Genomic DNA, 21,982 nt, shown 5'->3' on the forward strand with positions numbered 1-21,982 from the left:
ACTACCTGGCTCTCCCAGATCTTATCTACAAATGTAAACAGCAAATGTTCTCTTCCATTCCCCAGGTCACTAATGAAGATACTGAATAGACAAAACTCAGAACAGATGCTAGTAGAATCATGTCCACTACTAATAGTAATTCTTCCACTCCATAATTCTTCCATTCTGACTGGGAATTGTGCTTTAAGGAGAGAAAGAAAATCCACTCAGTACCTTTACACATGCAGCCTTCCTCAAATTACCATCACTTGCTAACAAAAACACAAGACAGCATCAGAAGTGACATGTAAATTAGGAGCAAAAGAAGAGGCTTATAGGTGTCACTGAACCCATGCATGGCCTTAGACACATTATCTGATCTCCATGTCTAGGTTTCCTCGTCTGTCAGAGATTGTCGCTCTGTAAAACACTTGAGACCAAGAGATTGCAAATACTATCAGTTTAAGAACCAGTATTATTACTATGCTGGAGAACACCCTTTTTATGCAAATTACTTGTAGGAATTATGCCACGCATCTTTTATTGAAAGTTTGCATTGCATACAGACACATGTATTTGTATAACTAATAGTTATACAATAATTAATCAAATAGCTTTTGTTTCTGTAACTGTCAATGCTTTATGACAGATGAAATCTAGAAGTCTCTTTGGGGTTTATTGTCTCTCAGGTCTGAACTCCAGCATAACACGCAGCAATGAACATTTCATACATGTTTCTTCCCAAAAGCCAAAAAGTTCCTTAATCTAATGACAGCATCAACTGTGATACTTTTTGGACAATTACATTAACAGGTGGGCCAACTTACAGAAGAATTAATAAGGACGATACTTCTCACCCAGCAAATGCAAAGTGCAATGAACATCTATAAAAGACTGAAAGGAAAATGTTTCAAGCAGCAATTCAGATCAATGTGGATCTTACCTTGAAAATACAGGGCTGCTGAAAACTTGGTGTACCGTAAGAGAGAACAAAGCAGAGAACTCAAATCAAGTGATCCTTCTAAATAAGCCTGACAAGCTTTTATTACAAGAAAACTGAATTAAGCAAAAACCGGAGATAAGTGCTTTATCTGACATTTGGGATTTTAAAAGACTGAGAAATAGGAAGACATTTACAGAAAGAATAACATGTAAGGTCATCACCAATAAGAATTGGGTTTTATTCAAGCTATTGACAATAATTGAATTTTAGTTTCCTGCCTCAGCCTAGAGTTGTCAATTAATTGAGCCTTGCTTGCATGTGAACATTGCTAGAGGCCTCTTAATCAGTTGATTACAACTTTTTTTTTTTTCCTGAAGGGTGAGACAGCATCCCTCCTTCTCAATTTAAGTAATGATCACCCATGCAGGTTTTATTATATTAAAGCCCCCACTCCGATTGATTCACATTTGCCAGATGCTGTCAGAATTGCTGACAGGTGCTTATTGCACTCCAGGTCAGCTTGAAATCGCCAGGAGAAGGGACAGTCTGCAGCATCAGCGCTGTCCCAAACTTCTGAATGACCCCCCCCCGCCCCGTAAGGCGAGAGGAACTTTAAAAGAGGAAGCCACGTACAAAGGCCTGGCAGAGATGGGGAAACAGGGAAGCAAAATGGCACCTCCACTTTGCAACAAAACTGGCAGTGACTCAGGAGTCAGGATGTCACCTCAACCTGCTTTTTAAATGGTTCTGCTCCAGTATGTACACTGGTAGAGATACTTCTACAACAGAAGCTTTTCACGGTTTAATTTCAGAAACTACCTAGCATGGGACAAAGTTATTGAATAAATTATCTTAGCAGGTTATTTAAAAAACAAAACAACAAAAAAACACGAGAAGAGCTTGTTAAATGTCATATTAGCAAACAGTTTAATTTATTAAAATGACTCCAGTACACCTCCGTGCTTCTACAACAGACATGGCGTTACACATAACAGGTAAAATGTGGTAACATTCTCAAGGAAGCAGTATCAGGCTCATTAGCACAGAAAGACAAGAGCAACAGTATCTTACATCACCTCCCCGCTCAACCCTCTTCTACATGGTGATTCTGATACTTCTCTGTGGAGCAGGCAGTCAGTTGAACGCAAGTGTGTGTACACGCTTCCTAATTAAAGATAGGTGAATAAAGCCCTATACTGTCAAAGAGAAGGCAGGTATGCCTCCAATGTCAGTGTGAGTAGAAAGTAAATATATTAACAAGTTTATGATCCCTGGGGGCCTGGGTAGCTGTGGCGGCATGGGAAGTGGGATTCTACATTTTCATCACTCTAAAAATGTAAGATCTACAGGATGCATATGGAATGATTAAGAACCTCATACCATGAAAGATCCTGGCCCAAAAAGACTTGCACACCTGAGTAATATGCTCGTAAGAATGATGAGACTCGTGCAAGTCTTCGTAAGAGGAGAGTCTTAAAATCCATTTGTGGTAATTCAGGGCCAGTCCTTTCTTCTTTACTGATTAACTTTACCGAAATTAACTCAATCTGGCATTCTATCACTAAAGGAAACATGAGAGGTTAATAAAATCAGAAGACACTGAAGGTGTAAATACAGTGCAAAAGTGTTGGTTTTAGTTTTTGACTGTTACAGTCTGATAATTTTATATTCTGTGCTTTATTTTCAGGGAAAAGCATAGTTGTCATGTGTCATAATATACACACTTGCATATATATGTATACCTACACACTCGCTGCAGAATGCAAAGGCTTCCAATGGCATATGATTCATAGTACTGACTTTTCACATGCAGGGGTTTTTTTTTTCATACAAAACCAAACCCGTTTTAGAGGTGCCCCCTCCCTCTGCATACTAAATGTATTCATAAATGTGTATTCACATGCATTATTACCCTACCCACTCACTGATTTATATTAACCAGATTTATTTTTTTAATTTATTTTCTTTTTTTAAATGTAAGCCATAAGTTATCACAGTTGCAACACCCAGCCAGAACACTCCAGTGACCACAGTACTCCTGGGTTTTACGGTAACTAATACATCAGTTGGCAGAACATTCTTAATAAAATGTCTCAAGTTTTGTTTGCTTCATATTGCTTCATTTTTAAAAATCTTTTTGATGTACAATCTTTGCTGTTAGTACACTTCAGATTTACCGAAATGCAGTAAACTATGAGAGCTCATTATTCAGAAGCACCTAGTCTTTTTTTGACATTAAATGGAAGCCATCAGCAACAACTGTTGTATGGAGCATTCATCGGGTTGACGAACAGTGCACATTAGCTAGTATGAGATGAAACTGTTTTCTAAATAGCTAGTAGACTCCACAAAACAAATTATGCGTGGTGTAGTCACTATCCTGCTGAGACAGCAGAAGGACATAAGAATGAAAGTGACTCTAGGGTCAGTTTCTATCCGTATTAATGTAGCTTTGGTTCAGAAATTCTTAAAGTGTTGTAGAGCACCTGGTTTAGTGACAAAACACATGCATCTCACAGTGCTAACAGTATAATGCTAATAAACTATAAACTGCAGGTTTCAAATATTAATAGCATTTAATAAAAAAATTTACAGAAATATTCTTGTTGACAAATGTGCAGTACAAATGCAAGCTCCTTGGCCACAAACTCAAATTGTGTGCATCAGTTTTGTGCTGGCGTAACAGTGCGAGTGCTGGGATTCAAGTATGCTTTTCCGTATTTATGTTAAGCGACAGAGGCTGCATGATGAAGATCGGGGATTTTCTGCTCACAAGGCCAGGACGCGAGAATCAAGCGAAACATTGCAGTAATTGAAATGTTTGATTTCCCTCATATAGAAGGCAATCTAAATGAGGAAAAACACATTTCACAAGCAAACCAGCTTCACATACCACCAAGTTATTGCTTCAGCGAGATCAGCTGTACTAAAATACAGGACCACAGGTTGCAATCTAATCTCCACTCGCATGAAGAGAAGACGAAATCTACAGTGCAAGTCCTCCATGCAAAAGGATCAAATCGCAAGACCAGAGTCCTGTTTCATAGGACAGAATTTATTCATCATTCAGTTTTGTCTGTGAATTTTTTTTTTTGTAAGTCAGTTAGATCAGAGCCAAAAGTACATTGTTTATGATATTTCTGTGTTTCTAGAGGTTACTATTTCATGCCAATTTTGATCTGCTCAGCAACAGAATACAATATGAACACTCATTTCCAAAGAATTGCAAAAGTTATTGCTGAAATTTTTAGGGCCAAAATTAAAAATTATTTCACCAAATCAAGTCTTTACTCCACTTTAAAAAGAAAAATCTGACATCCTATTAATTAAAAAAAAAAAACTTGATAGCTTTTTTCAATTAAATAATAATCTAAGATTTTACAAGATATTCACATTCAGGCAACTGTCTCCTGACTTTCATCTGGCTGAATGACAGATGCCATAATAAAAACAAGAATGCTACTCTCACATTCTTCATGACAGCAGTGATTAGTGCAATTTACCACTGCACTACACAGCTGTAATAGTGCAAGGTGTGCCTGCTAACAATGTTTCTCACAATCATCTGCTACATGATCATTATTCTCAGATGCCTGTAACTGTTATTCTCATTAGAATTTTGGCATTTATGTTAACATTTATTAAAAACTATGGCTTTATCCATGAAATATATATCCTGCCTAAGCAAAATTTTTAAACCATTTATTGAAAACAATAAAACTGAACTGGAATGAAAGTTACTTGTTTATGCCATAAGCTGTGTTGCCACTAAACTCAAGATCTCAGGGTTAGCTACAGATCACAAATACGCATATTTGTGCATCTGTTACAGTCTTTGAAAGTATATTTAAAACATAACACTGATAAAACTTCACTCTTCGTTTTAAATCTAATTCTAATCATTTATCTTATTTTTTGCAAGAAGTTTAATTACTTGTATCCAAAGTGTCATCTGAGTATCGCTGTATTACAACAGGATTGGGACTGTAAGAAACCCATAAATGTATACGTAAGAAGGCACTTGTCTTCCAGTAGTTCAAGTCAGAGAAGGCCTTACTCAGACAGTGGCACCTTACACTCTGAAAGATTAGCAAATGTCCCCAGGCTTCGACACAGTCTCAAAACCTGTCTTCACGTCCCTGGACAAAGGTGCTATATGTGGTCTATAATACCATGAAGCTCATGATGAATTCCAGTAGTTTTTGCCTGTTGCGCTGAGGTAGGAACGTAGTGCTTAGTTCCAAAATGGTGTCTCTTCTTTGTTTCGTCTGATTGAAAACCTAAAGCACAGCATGAATATATATAAGTATCACCACGTTCAAAGAATCGCCTTTCTTTTGTGATTAAAAGTTTATGGTCTATACTAAATTTGCCCTTGTTTACAAGACTTCCCCCCCCCCCCCCCTTTCTTGAGGGCTTAGATGGCAATGCCTTTAGATATCATTAGAATTCACTCAATGTTGAAGACCTTCAAGTGGTACGGAAGAAGAGAAACTGAGAAATAAGCACGGTGTATGATAAACAGCCAGCTCCTAACAGCGAAGCATAAAACACGCATTCAAAAGGCATCTGAATTGAAAGTGTAAGCACTTTGAAAACAAGAATTCAGATGTTATGCTCTGAATAGATCCTCAGCAGATGCTATCTAGTTCTACTTTTCCAACAGCAGAACAAACTAGAATTAAATGATGGATTTGATACGTGCTTTCTCCACAGCTCTTACAGTCTACAGGAAGATACCTTTACTATAGGCTAACTAGTGTCAGATTATTTAAAGTAGCAGAATTCAAGGACAAAGACTTCAAAACCCTTATCTAGCAATACTCTGCCTAAATGCTGATGCTTTCAAAATTATAATGCTAAATCCCATCTGGCATTCAGGAAGCCATATCGTTCTGATGAAAGAAACTCTTCATTTGCAAAATCTAGATAGGTGATTTGAAATTCGAAATGATAGTGGTAAAGTGCAAAACTGATCTGTTATTTTAAAGAAGATCCATATCCTCATGGTGGACACTGGAGGTCTAAGGATTGTTCTGCTGGAGCATCAATCACTGCTAAGCCAAAATTCAGTAACTAATACTTTTTGAAGATTTAAGTAGTCCTTCAAACTTAGATTTAGCTGACACTAAGCACAGAGCATGCTCTCAGCCTTCCGACATTGTCACTGATGTCCAATAAGGCCATGGAGTAGAGCAGAGAAACTTCATTTGCTGTGAATAAAAATGCCTAGTCACCTAGCCCTCATCTAGACAGGTTTTCTCAGGGGCAAGAAGTGCCCTGTTCTGCAATGTGTGCTCTTGTCCTACAGCCCTGAGCTTTAAGGAAAGCAAAATGCTCAAAACCCACAATACACTTGCAGAGATATATTCACATATTTTAAACTAACACTGAACAGGTTCCATGAATTGTCAAAATTGAGCTCATTACTAAAATGAAACTTAGCAGTCTCCAAATTTGATCACCGAACACTTACCCCAATTTCCTTAAAGACTTTCACTGCGTTTTTCACATGACTGTAGGTAGCACTCTCAGCTGCAAGAAAGAAAACCCAGCGATAAACAAATTGCAATTGAATTTGGGCTACCTTGTGCCAGGAGGAACAGAATGAATCAAATCCAGTTCCAAAACCAGTTTAACATACCATATACAGCAACATTCTTCTCTGTCCTGTTTATTAAGTGCCTGTGTAACTTTTGAAGGTATTCAGACTCTGAAACAGGACCACTAAAATTGTGCACGAAGATAACAGCAGAGCTGTATGCCTCCAGTAAAGGTCCCAACAACCTCTGCAGGAAAGTGATGTATTGCTGGTGCTCTTGAGCCTGGCTCACCTAAGGAAGGGCAACAAGAGCTTAAGTGACAGAGACCAGCGGAAACAAGAAATGACCTGCAACACAGTACACACCAAAACAGCAGCCCAAATAATTCTTAGTACAAAAAAGAGTATGGGGGCACAACACAGCACATTATGAAAGCATAGCAAAAAAGCAGTTTACCACGAGGGACAAAACAGGCGCTGCACATCACAGATCAATGCTACTTTTTTCTCCTCCAGGATACTAATAACTCTTTTCCTAAGATAGAATTAAAGACATCGTACTGTTCTGCAGCCAACAGAAGTGTTGCCATACATTCACAGAGATGGATATAAGTTTCCAATGTTAACAAGATATCCTAAAGAGTGGTTGAATCAGCTCTGTGAGAAAACTGGTAGTATGTCTAAAATCAACACGATCAATCTATGAAGTTAAACTTAGGCTAAAAATAAATACCAGCACGATGTGCCACTTTTAGAGTGCGTGCTGTCAGTAAAGAATAAGACATTTAGACGCTAAGATACTTGAGCCTTTATCAGTTTTCATGACACTAACCATTGCCCTTCTACCTCCCTATAAGATTATTTGGATGTTTCTTCAGCTGTTTTCCCCATGAGAAGGAGAGAAAGGTGTTTTACTGACTGTAGCAAAATACAACAGACCAATACTGTGAATCAGAAAAAAAAAAAATCATTACCGCTCCTGAACTAGTGAAGTAGTTTGTATCCCTTTCAACAGGCTTCAATGTTATTAGCCTTAGGACAATATTACCTTTAGGTAGCAATCTCTCTGCTCTTCTCCAAAATCACTGTCTTCATCTTCCTCGTCACTTCTCCAAGATAATGGCTCAGGGAGTTTTTTATCCCACTGCTGCTCTGTAAGACTGGGGCTAACATCCTCCTGATCATCCTGCTTAAATTTGAAAGATAAGGTGGTAAATAGGTAAAAAACCCAAATCCAGGCAAACAATAGATTTATTTTATAATCTCATCTGACTTAATCAGTCCGATATTTAATGAAAGCAGGTGAGACCCAATTATAGACAGGGTTGAGATACGCAGAGAGAAGAGACATTTGGTGAAAAAGACTGTTTTTCTTTAGTTTGCCTGTCACATAAAAGTGAAAATCTTTACAAGGGTTGCTCAATCTTCCTACCAGAGGCCATGCAGTGGCAGTTGCCAAGAAAGTGTTTTCAGTTGTGTTAGGATAAAAAGTTGAGATGCTATCTGGATGTGGATCTTGCTAACCCCCACACTACTGTTCCCTTAAAGACAGAGTAGTAAACTCTGTGTTATTATATTACAATAGCTAAAATCTCAATTAACGCAGAATGCCACAAGTTGCTATTTGGAAGTGGTAACTTACTGCTTCTAATGATGCTGTTCTTGTATTTGTCCCCACGTGAGATATCAGTTGGAATAGAATGAGCCAGTTTTAATCACAAAGGCCCCAAATTATTTAAACCTTGATTACATTGAGACATTAAGACCCCTCCACCTGTTGCATCACAGCAATTCCCTTCTGCTAATCACCCTGACAAGCACCATCCAAGTTTAGCCTACAAATGCCCCACAGTATTCCACCCTCGGAGCAAGACATGGATTTACGCTTATTAACAGGTAGGTGTCTTAGGTAAGTATATGTTTCTTCAGGCTTTTGAGATGAGTGCGTGACAGCAAGAATACCATTGGTGGAATTTCTTAACTTGAATATTGTGAGGGAAAACGAGTTTGTTGTTTCCTTTTCATCAGTAAAACCATTTATTTTAGTAAAACCATAAGTGCTTTGTAAAGTTGTAAAGTATTGTAAAGTTCCTTTGCAACGGCATAGTGGGTAATCTGCCAGAGACAATAAGCACAAGTGACAAATATATACATACTAGATGTACTTGAATAGTGATTTCGTTCTGTTGTGCAATAACGCAAGTATGTCAGAAGTTCAGGTGTACAGTAACTAAGGTGCAACAGAAATATTCCACCTGACTGATCAATGTCTGATGCAACATTCAATTTCAACAATGCGTCTTCAGAAATGAGTTTTAGAGATAGTAAACACACACTCGAAAGAATAAGGGAAGCCTTAGTGTCAATCATTCGCCATTATTTGTTTTGGTCAAAGTAGTAGAACAGAAAGATTTTTCAAAGGTCACCAGTGCTAAGTCACTGAGGAAAGACCCCCATACAGTTATTCCATTTAGAAATGAGAATCAGGCAAGATTAAAACCAAATGCATACAGACATCTCATAGATGTGATTACTGTCGTAATATTCATGACAAAGAAAAAGGCCTCTGCAGCAAATGAAGAATGACATCCTTCCAATCTTAGACTCCGATCAAATGTTTTATTTTGAATGAAGCAAAGGCCACAAAATAAGTTTAAAAAAATACCAGAGATCACTGTGTGTTAGGAATATTTCTTAGTTTTTGAAGTAGACACTAGAATAACAGGAAAAGAATTTTTAAAAAAGCATGGCTCAATCAAACTCAAGTTAATGGGAAATTTATCAATGTGTTAATGTCAGCAGTAAACTGAAATAATTAGAAGGGGCAGAAGGTAGCTACCTTTCTTAGAGAAGAGATTGTAAAAACCCCACAAACATTTTCAACCTCTCCGAAGCCATGAAACAACCGTTGCTTATAGTGTTTGCACTCATTATGCAAATTCTTAGTATTTTAAAAGAGGTAAGCAGGTACAGAGGTTTTCTAAGTTTAAAGAAATTTACTGATGGAATACATCTCCTTTTTAAGCATCCAAATGTTGCACTGGTGGTGTATATCAGACAACACAGACAAATATTTATATACTGCCTAATAGCTATCTATATCCCAGCTATAAACAGCAAAGTACCAGACTTAGCAACCGAAAGTTACAGAAGAACCCTCAAGACAGGTTTCATGCTTGAGTAGACAGAGGTGCGTATCTGCTGCTGTCCACATCTATTTTCCTCATCTGTCCTCAGGCATGGAACACGCAGGTTTCTTCCTAATCCTCTGATTAGCATTCATTTTTGGATTTATCTAATAATGATTACAGTCTAATGCATGACAACATGTCAGTACTTCAGATAAAAAGCAAGCAGTAGTAACTCCAAAGGAGGAGAATGTTTAATATCCAGGTATATCAAGTAAATAGTACCTATGGTTACATATATTAAAAATGGAAGCATGTATCAAAAGGTATGCAGCAAGATTAGAGTGAAGCAGTGGCCATTAACAAATACACCAGAAGCAGCTCTAGCCTCTTTTGAAACTGGAGAGCTGCAAGAAGAAAGCAGCCAAATACATAACTCTTTTCCATGTGCTCTTCAAATTTTGTTGCTTCCTCCTGGGCACCAAGGTTTGTTTGCTGTGCACAAAAAAAGTATGGGAAGCAAAGGTATGCTGAGTCAGCTGCCCCCTGGTCCCCAGGTTTTCTTTACACTGTGTGCCTCTGGCAGATTGCACCACACAGCGACTCCAGTACATCCCTGAAACTGCAAACTGTGCTAGCAGAGGAGGTTTACAATAATTTTGAGATCGAAGCAAAGGAATCAAAGAATAACAAAAGATCTGGACTACTGACTCCTGTAGAGTAGAAAGTAAACATCCATGTAGCTATGCTACAATTTGAAAGGGCTCCAATAATAAAATAAGTGCCCATTTTACAAGACAGTATAAAATATGTGTCTTCCTTAGTAGGTTTAATGGTACAATGAAATGACACACAGAGTCATTCATAGCATCACAGGAAGACAATACCCAAATGTCTGACGCTCATAAATGTAAGAACGAAGTAGTACCAGTCCTGGACTTGTTGAGTTGTTACAAGCTTTCAGTAACAGCATATATTTAGAACAAGACTCACAACTAAGAAGCACAAACTACCTATGGCTGAAGTCAAGTACAAGAAACAAAGCTCATTTAGTATCTCTATCACCTTACCTCGGCCACCAGAAGAATACCGTATTGTATCAGCCTTTCCACAGATTCATGGCAAACTTGATATATCACCTGGCAAGGCTGCACAACAAAAGAAATGCACTGAAAAAATCACATCCATTATACCCATTATAGCAACACCAGTTCCTTGTGCAGTACGAACGTTTTAGATACAGCAGTATTATTCCTTTTAAGCAAGTTATTAAACTTTTACCAGCATAATCCCAATGCACCACTCTCATGTTTATCCTGGGAGACATTAAAAAAATTACAGTGAAATAGGATATTTAAAATTTGTCCAAGTTTTTTGGAAGAAATGCATTACTACACCGGTAGAAAACCACATTAAATATTCTCCCCTTTTAATCACCTCTAACCAAATTTTAGTTTATTAACAATTCTGGAATAAAATCATCATAAAACCAAAATCATTGAGACTCATATCAGTGATTTATTTGGAATTTAAAGGAAAGCACACTTTTAAGAAATTCCCTTATGTGTTTTGAAACCGAATAAAAAACCAACCTATTTTACATTGTTCATAATCACGTAGGAAATATTTTCTAAGTTTAAAAAAAAAAATCAATTATTAACTCTGAAAGCAGAAGGATAAGATTACTAAAGAACCCCACCATCTGCGCTGCATTACTGCCCAGACAAAAATACTAAATTTGACTTATGCTTCATTTAAAAAGGCATGAGACAGAAATATGTGTGCGAATTTAAGGACTGAAGAATCTCTAGAATTCTAAGTAACTTCTATACATAAAAAAAAAATAGCACTTAAAATTGCAAGCATACAGAGTGTAAGTATACAGTGTCTGAAAACTGAGATAACATCAGCTCTCTTCAGTGTTTTGTAACAAAACAAAAAACAAGTCAGGCCATGTTTAAAATTGCCACTAGGTGTGGCACACTGTGACTATTGCACTCCTATGCAAATTAAGAATATCTTTAGAATCTGGAGCCTTAGTTCCCAGAGTAATTTCAATCATCTATGCAAACTCATGAGTTGGGTACTCTCAAAGACTTAAATATTTTTTTACTTAAACAAATACAAATAGTTTGGGCAGAATGCAGATGTAGTTGTGACGATCTAATGACATAAGAGACACAAAATCTGGTAGAAGGCATTAAGAAGCCCAACATCAAGTTGTGGGAAGCTGGCAGAGATAGAGTGAGCAGCTTTTCTTTCTCAGGAAAGTCTTAAAGCCAGCACAGCAGAAATGCTGCAGGCTCACCCCAGCATCACCCACTTGGCACTTGCACGAGCAGCAGGTGTGCACTTAGTATGTATCCTCTAAACTGGATCGACTGATTTTGTCACACTTTGCCAAGGAAACAAGGTAGTGACAGGAATGTGGCAAGTTAATTCACATGTTATCTTGGGCCAAACATCTTTTGGATGAACTGTTCTGATGGAACTACATTCATTCAAGCGTTCAAACATTTCCTTAAAGCAAATGGGAACAACACTGTCTTCCTTTTTCAAACAATGTTCAACCTCTTCGTACCCACACTCATTTGACTGTACTTGCAAGGAACGTATCAGAACTGTGACACTTGAAGAAAGCATAAATTCTCTTTAAGGTAACAAAGGCAGTTACAAGCAGGAAAAAAAAATTGACGTGTGGACAATTAATGCAACTACTTACTTACCAAAGATACAGTAAATTCATTAGAAAGCAAGTAACACAAGCTGGCGGCTTTTCGGACCAGGTGTTCTTGACTAATCAAACTGGGAGAAGCACCATTGGTACCATTTCTGTACCTCCTACTCTGAACCGCATGAAGACTGCAGGCTAGAGCAGAAACAAACATAAACAAAGTTCATTTTTCCAAAGAGCTTTATAGCAAAGGAAACATAAAACTTTTGCTTTGTCTATTTCTAGGCCTAAAAGCAAACATTACACATGCAATTGAAGAATAAAGACAGAATTCACCACTATTCCATTTGTGTCCAATTAATGTCTGACTGAAACAAAATCTCATGAAAACATTAGTGACCAAAGCACGAGTTTTGCCATGTTGGCTCAGAACTCTGATAGGGCCTTACCTAAGGCAGTGACCGATACATGAATACTTCCAAGAAAGATAAAGGACGATGAGAAAAATGAGTGAAACATTCTATACACCAAAACCAAGTTTACTTTAAAATTGTTTTTGTTAGAGTAAACATAGGCTGAAGCAGGGAGGGAAGAAATGTATGTAAGTAAATTACATGAAAAATGGGGGGTGGAGGAGATTGTTGCAGGTACTTTGACTTCATGAGTCACAAGAAAGTCTCTCCTTGGTAAACCCCACATACCAATAATGGCCTCTCTAATAAATACATGAAGTACTCCATTGCTGTAGAAGTTGAGTTCAAAGACAGCAGGTATCGTTGTGCTGGGAGTGATGAAGAACTCATTGTTTCGGCTAGTGTTTGTGATATTTACACAGTTCCCCAACAAGTGGATGGCATGCATGACAACATCATCCGAGTTCCCTGAAAAGCCCAAGTCAAAGTCACGGGCTAAGACCTCCTCCTTCATGGAAAAGAAATCTTCCACCAGCCTAGAAAGATCAGTTCCCTAGAAACAAAATCAAAATCACAAGGTGAAACAATTTTTTTTACACAGGAGTTTATCTGTAAACCACATAACCATGTATATAGCAAACACATAAACAAGCCATTAATTTTCAAAAATCCAAAGCACAACAGTAGTATTAGAAAACCTTGTTTTCACAGAGATATTGCTAAAATAGTCCACAGGTTTTTGAATTCTATGCAATTATATTTTAAAGCCATGCAGCTATTTGAGAATCCAAGTTTTTTGTTTGCTTCTTGGTTTATTTCACAACCTGCAAAGACCTCAGTTGTTCTTTAGGAACATGTTAGAGATATCGTATTTCCATTACCTATACTATAAAACGAATGCTCAGTTATCTGGGAATACTGTAATTAGCAGAACTTCTCTTCAATTGTTTAGGGACATGAGGAAAAGCTCTTCCTCAAGCACTTCCTTCCCTTGTTTTTTGTCAAGATGGCTTCAGATCACATTGTAAAATGCTTCTTTGATCCCATTATTCTAGGAAATTGGAAAGACTGGACTGACAGGAATAGTGATACTGTTCTCGACTAGGAAGATTACATATCTCACCAATATTTTTCAATTTGTTCTCGATTTACGTGCAATAAAAGTTTCAGATTAGAGGCAGAAGGAATTTCAGAAAAAATGCTAGACACACTTGCAGGAGAAAAATAATTTCTTCCATGCCCCATGCACAAGACTTCAGTTAAACATTAGTATCATTTTGCCATCGTGGTATAATATTCTAGTACTAAGGAACAGCAAAACTCATTTGAAAATGAACAGAAGAGTTGCTAGCATATTCAATAGTGAATGTGTTTAAGATCTATAAAACAATCTTAATACAATGAACCAAAACAACGTATTCTTTTAAAAAAGCGTAACTACATTTTGAATTACAAAAATCTATTTCCACATAAGTATTTATTATCATTCCATCAATAATGGCTTATCTTCAAGCATCCACTACTAACTAGAATATTAGCACTCAGACTACCTGAAATCCACTTTAATTTAAATGCATCTTTCTTCTTTTATTAGTATCATACAATAGTAAAATGCATACTATTTTTTTAATTAACAAGGCCAAAGTAATGTTTGGCAATTTAAGCAGCATGGAAGCCTTACCTGCCTGTGTCTGTACAGCAGCAAACAGGCAACAATGTGGGTAGACATCACAGCACAGGACTTGTTAGCAGCTAGAGTAAACAAGATAAACTCGTTAAGCACCTGAGAAGTTCAGAACATCATTACAAGTGAAAGAGTACCCATTTAAAAAAAAAAAAAAAAAAAAATAGTGATACTGGCACAGAACCTTCTGCATGAAATACAAAATGTATTATGTCTATACAGTAACAATATTCAAGTAATCAAGTTAAAGTAACTTGAACGAAAAAGGCTGAGTAAAGCTTAAATATCTACTAAGCTAAGTACCGTTTTGTATGCATCTCTTATACCACAAATCACAGATCTACTGACTGAAGCATACACCACATAACCTATAAAACCTGGCGACACCGGTCCATGCAGCTAGATGAGTTCACATGAGTACTATTTTAAATAATGCCATTAAGACACTGCAATAACTTCTTACATGAAGTGGTAAGAAATCAGTGTATCAATATGACAATCAAACACTTCAGAGTACAGCAAGTTCAGTATACTGTAGTCCAAGGAATACAAAAGTTACCAAAACAAACAGAATAAGCTGTAAGCTTGTACTTAATCAGAAAGAGAGTTTATTAAACTTTGAAGAGGAGGGAGGGAGGGAAGGAGGGAGGAAGGCAAAGGGTGGAGAATTGTCAAGAGAGCATATGAAGTCACGAAACGATCACCTGAATGGAGGGAATTGGGAAGTATGACATTACCAAACAGCAAGTTAGTTCATGCAATCAGCAAAACAAAACAGGTAGCTGATAGTGATACTGTAACACTTACTGAACAAAATATGCTCAGCCAAGTTGGATATCAGCTCTCTTCTGAAAGGTTCACTGGTGATATCCCTGGAGTTGGGCAGTGAGGCCTCTGTACCTTCATCTACAGTATCATTAGCTCTGAATACAGAATAAAAATTCACATTATGACATTTAGATTCTGATCAAAATGTAAAATAACCTAGACTGAGTTGGGGTTTTTTTTATATACACTAACTGAACCACAGTGCAAAAAAACACTACGCAGTCTGGTAAGGGCACAAAAATGTTATGTGTGACAAGCTCCACAAAAATTTTAATATCTACTAACTTTTCCAGATTATTTCTTCACACTAAACAACAATCCAAGATAAGACTACCAAAAGAAAAATTGCAATACAGAACGTTTACCTTGTCCTATGGCTATTCCTGATTTTGCCATTACATCATTTGCACCCCACAGCTCTTTTCCCTTCAGTGAATATGGACAACAGTAGCTTAAGCAAATCTGCCTAAAAAGCATTTTCCAGTCCAGCCTCTCTACAAACTAGAAATGGTCTTTTGTATGGACCTACAACTTTCTAAAGACAAATGACTGACTTTGTCTCTACTAGGACCACACAGGTTTGTACAAGTCAAGCTAAGACTTCAACTAAAATGTACGTATGTGTAACAAACGCAGATCTAGCCCTTGAGCACAGTTTTGCATTTCTGAGTGACAGTCGTCACCTTGAGCAAGGGGTACTCACTCACAAGTCCTATTTGCTTTGGAATTATACCAAAACCCACCCGAAATGTTTGTGAGGTTTAAAAATGAATCCTTCATTTTTCATTAAGTGTGTGGTTTTTTCCCTAAGTTATTCCATGAAATTTAAAATTAAACCAACAGAGGTCACTAAAATTAAAAGGAGGAAAAAAAAAGCCTCCTCAAGCTTATTTAAACAGAGCTCCCCAGAAAGAATGCAACTCTCATAATAAATTGCACAGTTACAATTGTGTAAGTTTTTAGTTTTTCCATACACAACCAGATTACCCTTGAGGAGTTCAAGCACTGCTTGGAATGTAATGCAGAACACTAAAAAGACAAACAAACAAAAAAACCCCAACCTGTTCTCCCTCTCCCGAACACCCAAAAAAATCTCTACCTTGATGGAAGTATAGCTGGTAACAAAGCTTGTTCCAAAGAAAGAGGAGCAGGCACAGGTTTTTGGCTTTGGCTGTTTACATATTCCTGTTAAGAGAAGATTTGATCTTTTTTGTACTTTTTCCACCTTATTCTTGTATTCAGCTGATAATATTATTATATGAAAAAGGCCATTACTCAAAAATGCAACTGTGATTAAAAATAGCTCACACTAAAAGAGCAGTAATAAGGTCACAGAAATTGAAAGTTTGCAACATTTTATTCACTTTTGATTTTATTTTATGAAAAGGCAAACTTTCCACAGCAAGGAATCCACACTTCGTAAAAAACACTGCAACAAACCAAATACATAACCCTTGTCAGCACCTTGCTGGGAACAACTCCTTTGAGACTAGCTTCTCCATGATTAAATTAACGAGAACTGCCTTCATTAACATGAATGAGAGCAAAGTCTAACACCCTTTCAGAACCAACACGGAAGCTGTAATTATTCTTGCTGCTGCTTTCCTCAAACGCCAGGATAGGGAACTTCTCCATAGGTAAACACCGGTGTAGAAACTCCAGTTGCAAGACTGCCTCAGTGCCACAAACTAAAGCACCCAGGAAGCAGGCAGGGTACTGCATGCTTGGAATTCCTGAATCCCAAATTTCTCAAAAGCCAGACACCTCTCCTTACAGGATAGCATTTACATTATTCTGTTTTCAGGACACTGTGTTCTTTCAGTTTCTATAAAGACTGATGTGGGAAACTAAAGAGCCACTTAACCTGCTGGTCAGGAAAACAGTTCCCTCCCAGGAAAGCTGCTTAAGACTTTCACAGCCAGCTCACTCTCTTCTGCTTCTAAGCCTGTGCTCACAGAACTGCAGATGCCCAAAATTAACCCCCAAAGCTCCTCTCCTTTAGAAAAACCTACAGTGACATAACTACATCAATTTAAAAATAGTTACACTTCTGCAAATCTTGGTTAAGGCATACTTAAACAATTTACGTCATTTATTACCTTTCTGGAGTACAAAAATGAATACACATACAAATGAGACCTGACAGAGGTTGCTAGGAAGGCATAGAGTAATCAGGATTTCACTAGATTGAGGGTAGATAGCCTTCTTTTCCTTATACTGATCCAAGAACAATTGTTGACTCCCTACCAAGAATAGCCTGGAAGTGACCCAAGCCTTCTCCTTTGGAAGCGAATTAATCTCTTTCCCTACTACGCTAATTATAACGCAGTGCAGACGGTCACGATAATTTCATGCTGCGGTAATTGAACCCTCCAAAGCTCTCCAACCTACTGCTTTTCTGAGAGAAGTAGGGCAGAAAGAAGAACACCTAATTAATTTGAATAATGTTCTAGTAGGTTGTTGTTACAGTAGTTAATCTTATTAAAGTCACACTAAAAATAAGGTATACTGTAGCAGAACACAGATTAGTGAAATGTAGATAAATTAAGTATAGTACTAGGAGATTCTGCAGAGATCAGAGAAAATTTTAAAAGTGAAGGCAGCTAGTGCTGCACCACCCCATTCCCTGAGAAACTACACAACAGTATTTGGTGAACCAGTATAGGTAATAATTGTAAACTAATAATAAACTATGACATTCAAAGAATATGCAGATTTTTATGATATATGATCCATGAAACTTTTATAGCTACTAATTTGCTTAGCAGTTTTAAAAACCCAGTGAGATAAATGCCTTTCCTCAACAACAGTGTAAACCATTCAATTACTCAAACTGGAGAACAGTATTCAGCTTCCTTCAACTCCAAATGTCTCTACAACTTAAACATGGTACAAGGATCATTTTAAAGATTGTTTGTTAAAACAAAACAAACAAAGAACTCCAGTGAGAATACTTACACCATTTCAAACCTAACACAACCCTTTATATCCACTCTGAGACATTTCAGCTTAACACAAACGTGTCCAAAGACTCACACCTTCAGCAGAACAGGGATACTTTTGTCCCACTGGAATGGACTTCAGCAGATAATGCTAGTGATGATAACCCACAAAGAGAAAAATCAAAATAAATGTGTCCCACTATTGAAACATCAAAAATGTCAAACCTTCAAAAGGATCTTCAAAATATCAAACTTACTTTTAAGGAAAATGGTTGTGCAAAATCTACTCTGACACACCCATAATTCTTCCGCAGCATTCTGAAGACTCCTCTAGCTATACTCCAAAGGCTTTCATTCTTCTTAGGCTTGCCCTGGAAAACATGGGTGGTTGTTTTGGGTTTTTTCCAATTTGCAATTAAAAGGTTATGTTTAAAATTAAAATGCACGCAACAGACAAAACAAGGCCAAATCTTTTGACAGACCTTATAACTTCAAGTAAATCTAGAGAACTATTGTTTTCCTTAGATATCCACTTGAACATATTATTTGTTAGGTCATGAATTTGCATTTAGAAGTATGTCACCCATACCTCAGCACTCCCTATCAGAGAGGTTTTGTGACTCATGGCTCTACACTCTTCAACACTAACACCAAGTACATGTGGCTACTAGCACATCATTTAACTATGTAACACATTTTCTTGCACATAAACAGAAGGTGCCCTAAGCAAAACAAGGTGTCCAATTGCTCTTACCAGCTGTTCACTGTTATAGTGACCTTCAATTATGCGATCATAGGAGATTCCCACAGGTATAATTAGGACATCAGGAGTAGCATTTGAGAAGAGAGCATCCACCACCACAGATAAAAGACCTGCTCTAGCTCCAGATGTCTTCCCACTTCGAGACCGTGTGCCTTCCAAGAATATTTCTAAAAACTGCTGCTGTCTCAACAATTCTTCTATGTGCTGAATACAAAAAGTTTGGAAAAGAGGAAAAAATAAGTATCTAATTATACTGGCAAATTCACATTCGAAATATATTGTCAGCAACCATTTCCTTTTAAAAACATTGGAAGATCATGGGTTGGCATGAATACTTGTGAAAAAACCAAAAGCAGTAAATTAATGCTTGACACAAACCCAGACCAAACTGCAGCTAAATTTGCATGAATATACAAGCAGTATAATGCCATTTGTTCAAGAACAGCATCTCTAGCAACAGTTGATCTAGCAAATTTGCATACCTCTCTCCTTCTGGTTCCTCAGTACATCCCATCTTCCAAGATGCAAATACAGCTATTATACTGAATGGCACAAAGGATTACATCAGCCCATCATAAACAGAGACTTTCATTAAGTTAACAGAATCAGCGTAGATATGCCCCAGTACAAAAGAAGTCAGAGAAACAAGGCTTAAGTTTAACGTTAATTCAGAGAGTATTAATTCCACTTTCTTTAATAAGGATTATGCAAGGTGAAAATCTGCTCATCCTCAAAGGTGCTGGGCATTCAATTCTCTTTTGTTCTATACATTCAAGACTTCATACAAAAATGTATCCTTTTTTTTTTTTGCAGCATGAAGCCTAAGACAAATTCAAGGCAGTAAAAAACATACCCAGACTGATGGAGCTCACTTTCCCATTTGCCACCCCACTGAAATGCTACCCACAGAAACAAAGACAAGAAATACGTACCACGTAGAGCAAAGCTCTGTAGAGGAAGTCCTTACGACCATCAGGGCTCTGATCTAACTTCCGTCGAATGAAAAATCCTCCTAGCTTGCGGATCAATGTGCTACATAATAAAGAAGAATTATACTCATTGATTTTAGTTTGCAGGAGACTACTACACATCCAGTACAAAATTCCTAGCACACAACAGAAACCGAAACTACTGAAATTCCTAAAGTGTATTACACTATTTGCACATGATAGGACAACACGAATATTACTCTATTTAACTTAAGAAATAGGCTTCTCTACACTGTCTTGCTCCATTTCACTCCCTTGACAGACCACTTACCCTCTGCAGTGACCCTGACCGGGAGACCATTGTACATTGAGATGCTGGTGACCCACATAACAGTTAACCTGAGCTGGCCCAAGTCTGTGCTGTGCTGCACATACAGCATGGCCTTTGTGCCCGTGTTGTGCTGCACATGCCCCTCGGCTGCAGAATCAGCTCAGCCAGCTAATTTTAACAGAGCAGCCTGCAGGCAGCTCCCACTTGCTACCAGCAATTATGCCACCTGCGTGGCCTTGCCTTTATGTAACAGCGCAGCAAGAAGTTCTCATGAGAACATCCTTTCTGCTTGACAGAAGAAATGATGGATAGAGTTGTCTTCTTGTAAGAAAATCCTATACTAGCTCGAATGACCAAAATGGGGTAACCCTTTCTGTGGGCAGGGTCCACATGGCATGCTGCGCATGCATCGGAGGCCCGCTGGATGCTGCGCAACTTGGGGTTCCCAGCAACTAAAGGGATGTTAGATTAACTATGCTAGTCTCTCTTTCTTTATACTTCTTTATACTGCTTGCCCTAATAAACAGCATTTTAATTGATACTTTATAGAGTCTGAATGCCTTTCTTACTGGGATCATCACAGACCAGCACCTACCGGTGCAAAACACCCTCTAAGTCAAGGTATCCCCCTTCTTTCCTCGTCATTTTCTGCAATATCCAGCAGCTTTTCAGAAATCGGTTATCCCCAAATTCTGTCTCACTGGCAAAATACTACCTAAAAGACCTTCTTATGTTCTTCAGCTACCAGAAATATAATTTAAACAGAGACCGAACTGGAGTACTTTCCCAGAAAGTATTACTCACTCAGTACTGTCGCTGCCTATTAGCCAGCTCATTAACCTTCATGAAGAAGAGTTGAACATTCACAACTTTTTCACATACTTATCTTTCCTTAGTCACCTACCCACTTTGAGACTCCTAGAAGAAGAGAATATCCTTCCTTATTCTACCTACGTTACGACAGAATTTCTCAGAAGGATTTTGTTATGCTCTCTCTCTGAGCATGTAATAGGAACCAAAGAAGTTCTACATGATGGCCCAATAATACTCAGATTATCTTACACTTGGACACAAGATATATTGCACAATAGGTCACCTGAAGATCCCACCACCACAGTCTTTTTCAAATAAGAAGAGGTTATTACCTGAAGATGGGGATGTTGAGGTTGTTCCCTGCAGCAATGTAGGGTGCTTTGATATTATGGCAGAAAAGAATGAATGTAAGGAGCAGGTAGTCAATGTGGGATTTGTGAACAGGCAAGAAGATAAGAGGCAAATTCATCTATGGTGGAGAGGGAAGGAAAAAAAGAGAGAAGACGGTAAGAACTGTGGAATATTACTCCTTTTCTAAAATCCATCATTGAGACTGCTAGCATCATATTATAAGAACCGATGGTATTTTCCGGTTACCATCATTCAGTTTGTTTACCTCTCATTGTCACAGCTGCGTGAAAACCAGAACATTTTAGTCAACTGTACTTCTTAATTTTCATAGACTGTAGTTTTTAGTTGTATGTATTACAAGAAACAATGATTAATATTCCCAGTTTCTTCAGACTCACAGTATTGAGACAACAATCAAACAATTAAAGGGATATGGCCAAATCATCAGTGTCACCCAAGTACTGCTATTTCTTTCTATTAGGTATCGGCAAGGATCTATGAGTAGCGGGGTTCCCAAACACTGTAATCAAAAGATAACAGAAAATATTAAGAACCATTTTTTTGTTTTATTTATCTAATCCATCTTGCTAAGGTAAACCCTGCAAAAAGAATCAATTCTTTTGAGTGTAAAGAAAACAGTAGAATTTAGGAGTTATTTTGAT

The 21,982-nt window shown here is 37.7% G+C and overlaps 1 protein-coding gene across 6 annotated transcripts in view; it reads right to left on the reverse strand.

The window, feature by feature from the left end:
* Positions 1-1,822: 1,822 nt before the first annotated feature.
* The window catches only part of GPAM (glycerol-3-phosphate acyltransferase, mitochondrial), a 33,451-nt gene continuing 13,291 nt past the window's right edge, over positions 1,823-21,982 (reverse strand). For 4 of the 6 annotated variants that reach the window (XM_076339004.1, XM_076339005.1, XM_076339006.1 and 1 more), the window contains 14 exons: positions 21,302-21,438; positions 19,829-19,928; positions 18,888-19,100; positions 18,391-18,504; positions 16,291-16,376; positions 15,171-15,286; positions 14,361-14,431; positions 12,968-13,232; positions 12,319-12,461; positions 10,663-10,740; positions 7,513-7,653; positions 6,567-6,756; positions 6,399-6,457; positions 1,823-5,202 (listed from right to left, as the gene is read on the reverse strand). In XM_076339004.1, coding sequence (XP_076195119.1) covers positions 5,086-5,202; positions 6,399-6,457; positions 6,567-6,756; positions 7,513-7,653; positions 10,663-10,740; positions 12,319-12,461; positions 12,968-13,232; positions 14,361-14,431; positions 15,171-15,286; positions 16,291-16,376; positions 18,391-18,504; positions 18,888-19,100; positions 19,829-19,928; positions 21,302-21,438 — 1,830 coding nt within the window. In that variant the 3' untranslated portion in view covers positions 1,823-5,085. Of the gene's footprint in view, positions 5,203-6,398; positions 6,458-6,566; positions 6,757-7,512; positions 7,654-10,029; positions 10,088-10,662; positions 10,741-12,318; positions 12,462-12,967; positions 13,233-14,360; positions 14,432-15,170; positions 15,287-16,290; positions 16,377-18,390; positions 18,505-18,887; positions 19,101-19,828; positions 19,929-21,301; positions 21,439-21,982 lie in introns of those variants that run through there. The other 2 variants (XM_076339007.1, XM_076339008.1) reach the window with 2 other exon arrangements.

The sequence above is a fragment of the Aptenodytes patagonicus genome, chromosome 5, assembly GCF_965638725.1.
Source record: "Aptenodytes patagonicus chromosome 5, bAptPat1.pri.cur, whole genome shotgun sequence".
NCBI lineage: Eukaryota > Metazoa > Chordata > Aves > Sphenisciformes > Spheniscidae > Aptenodytes > Aptenodytes patagonicus.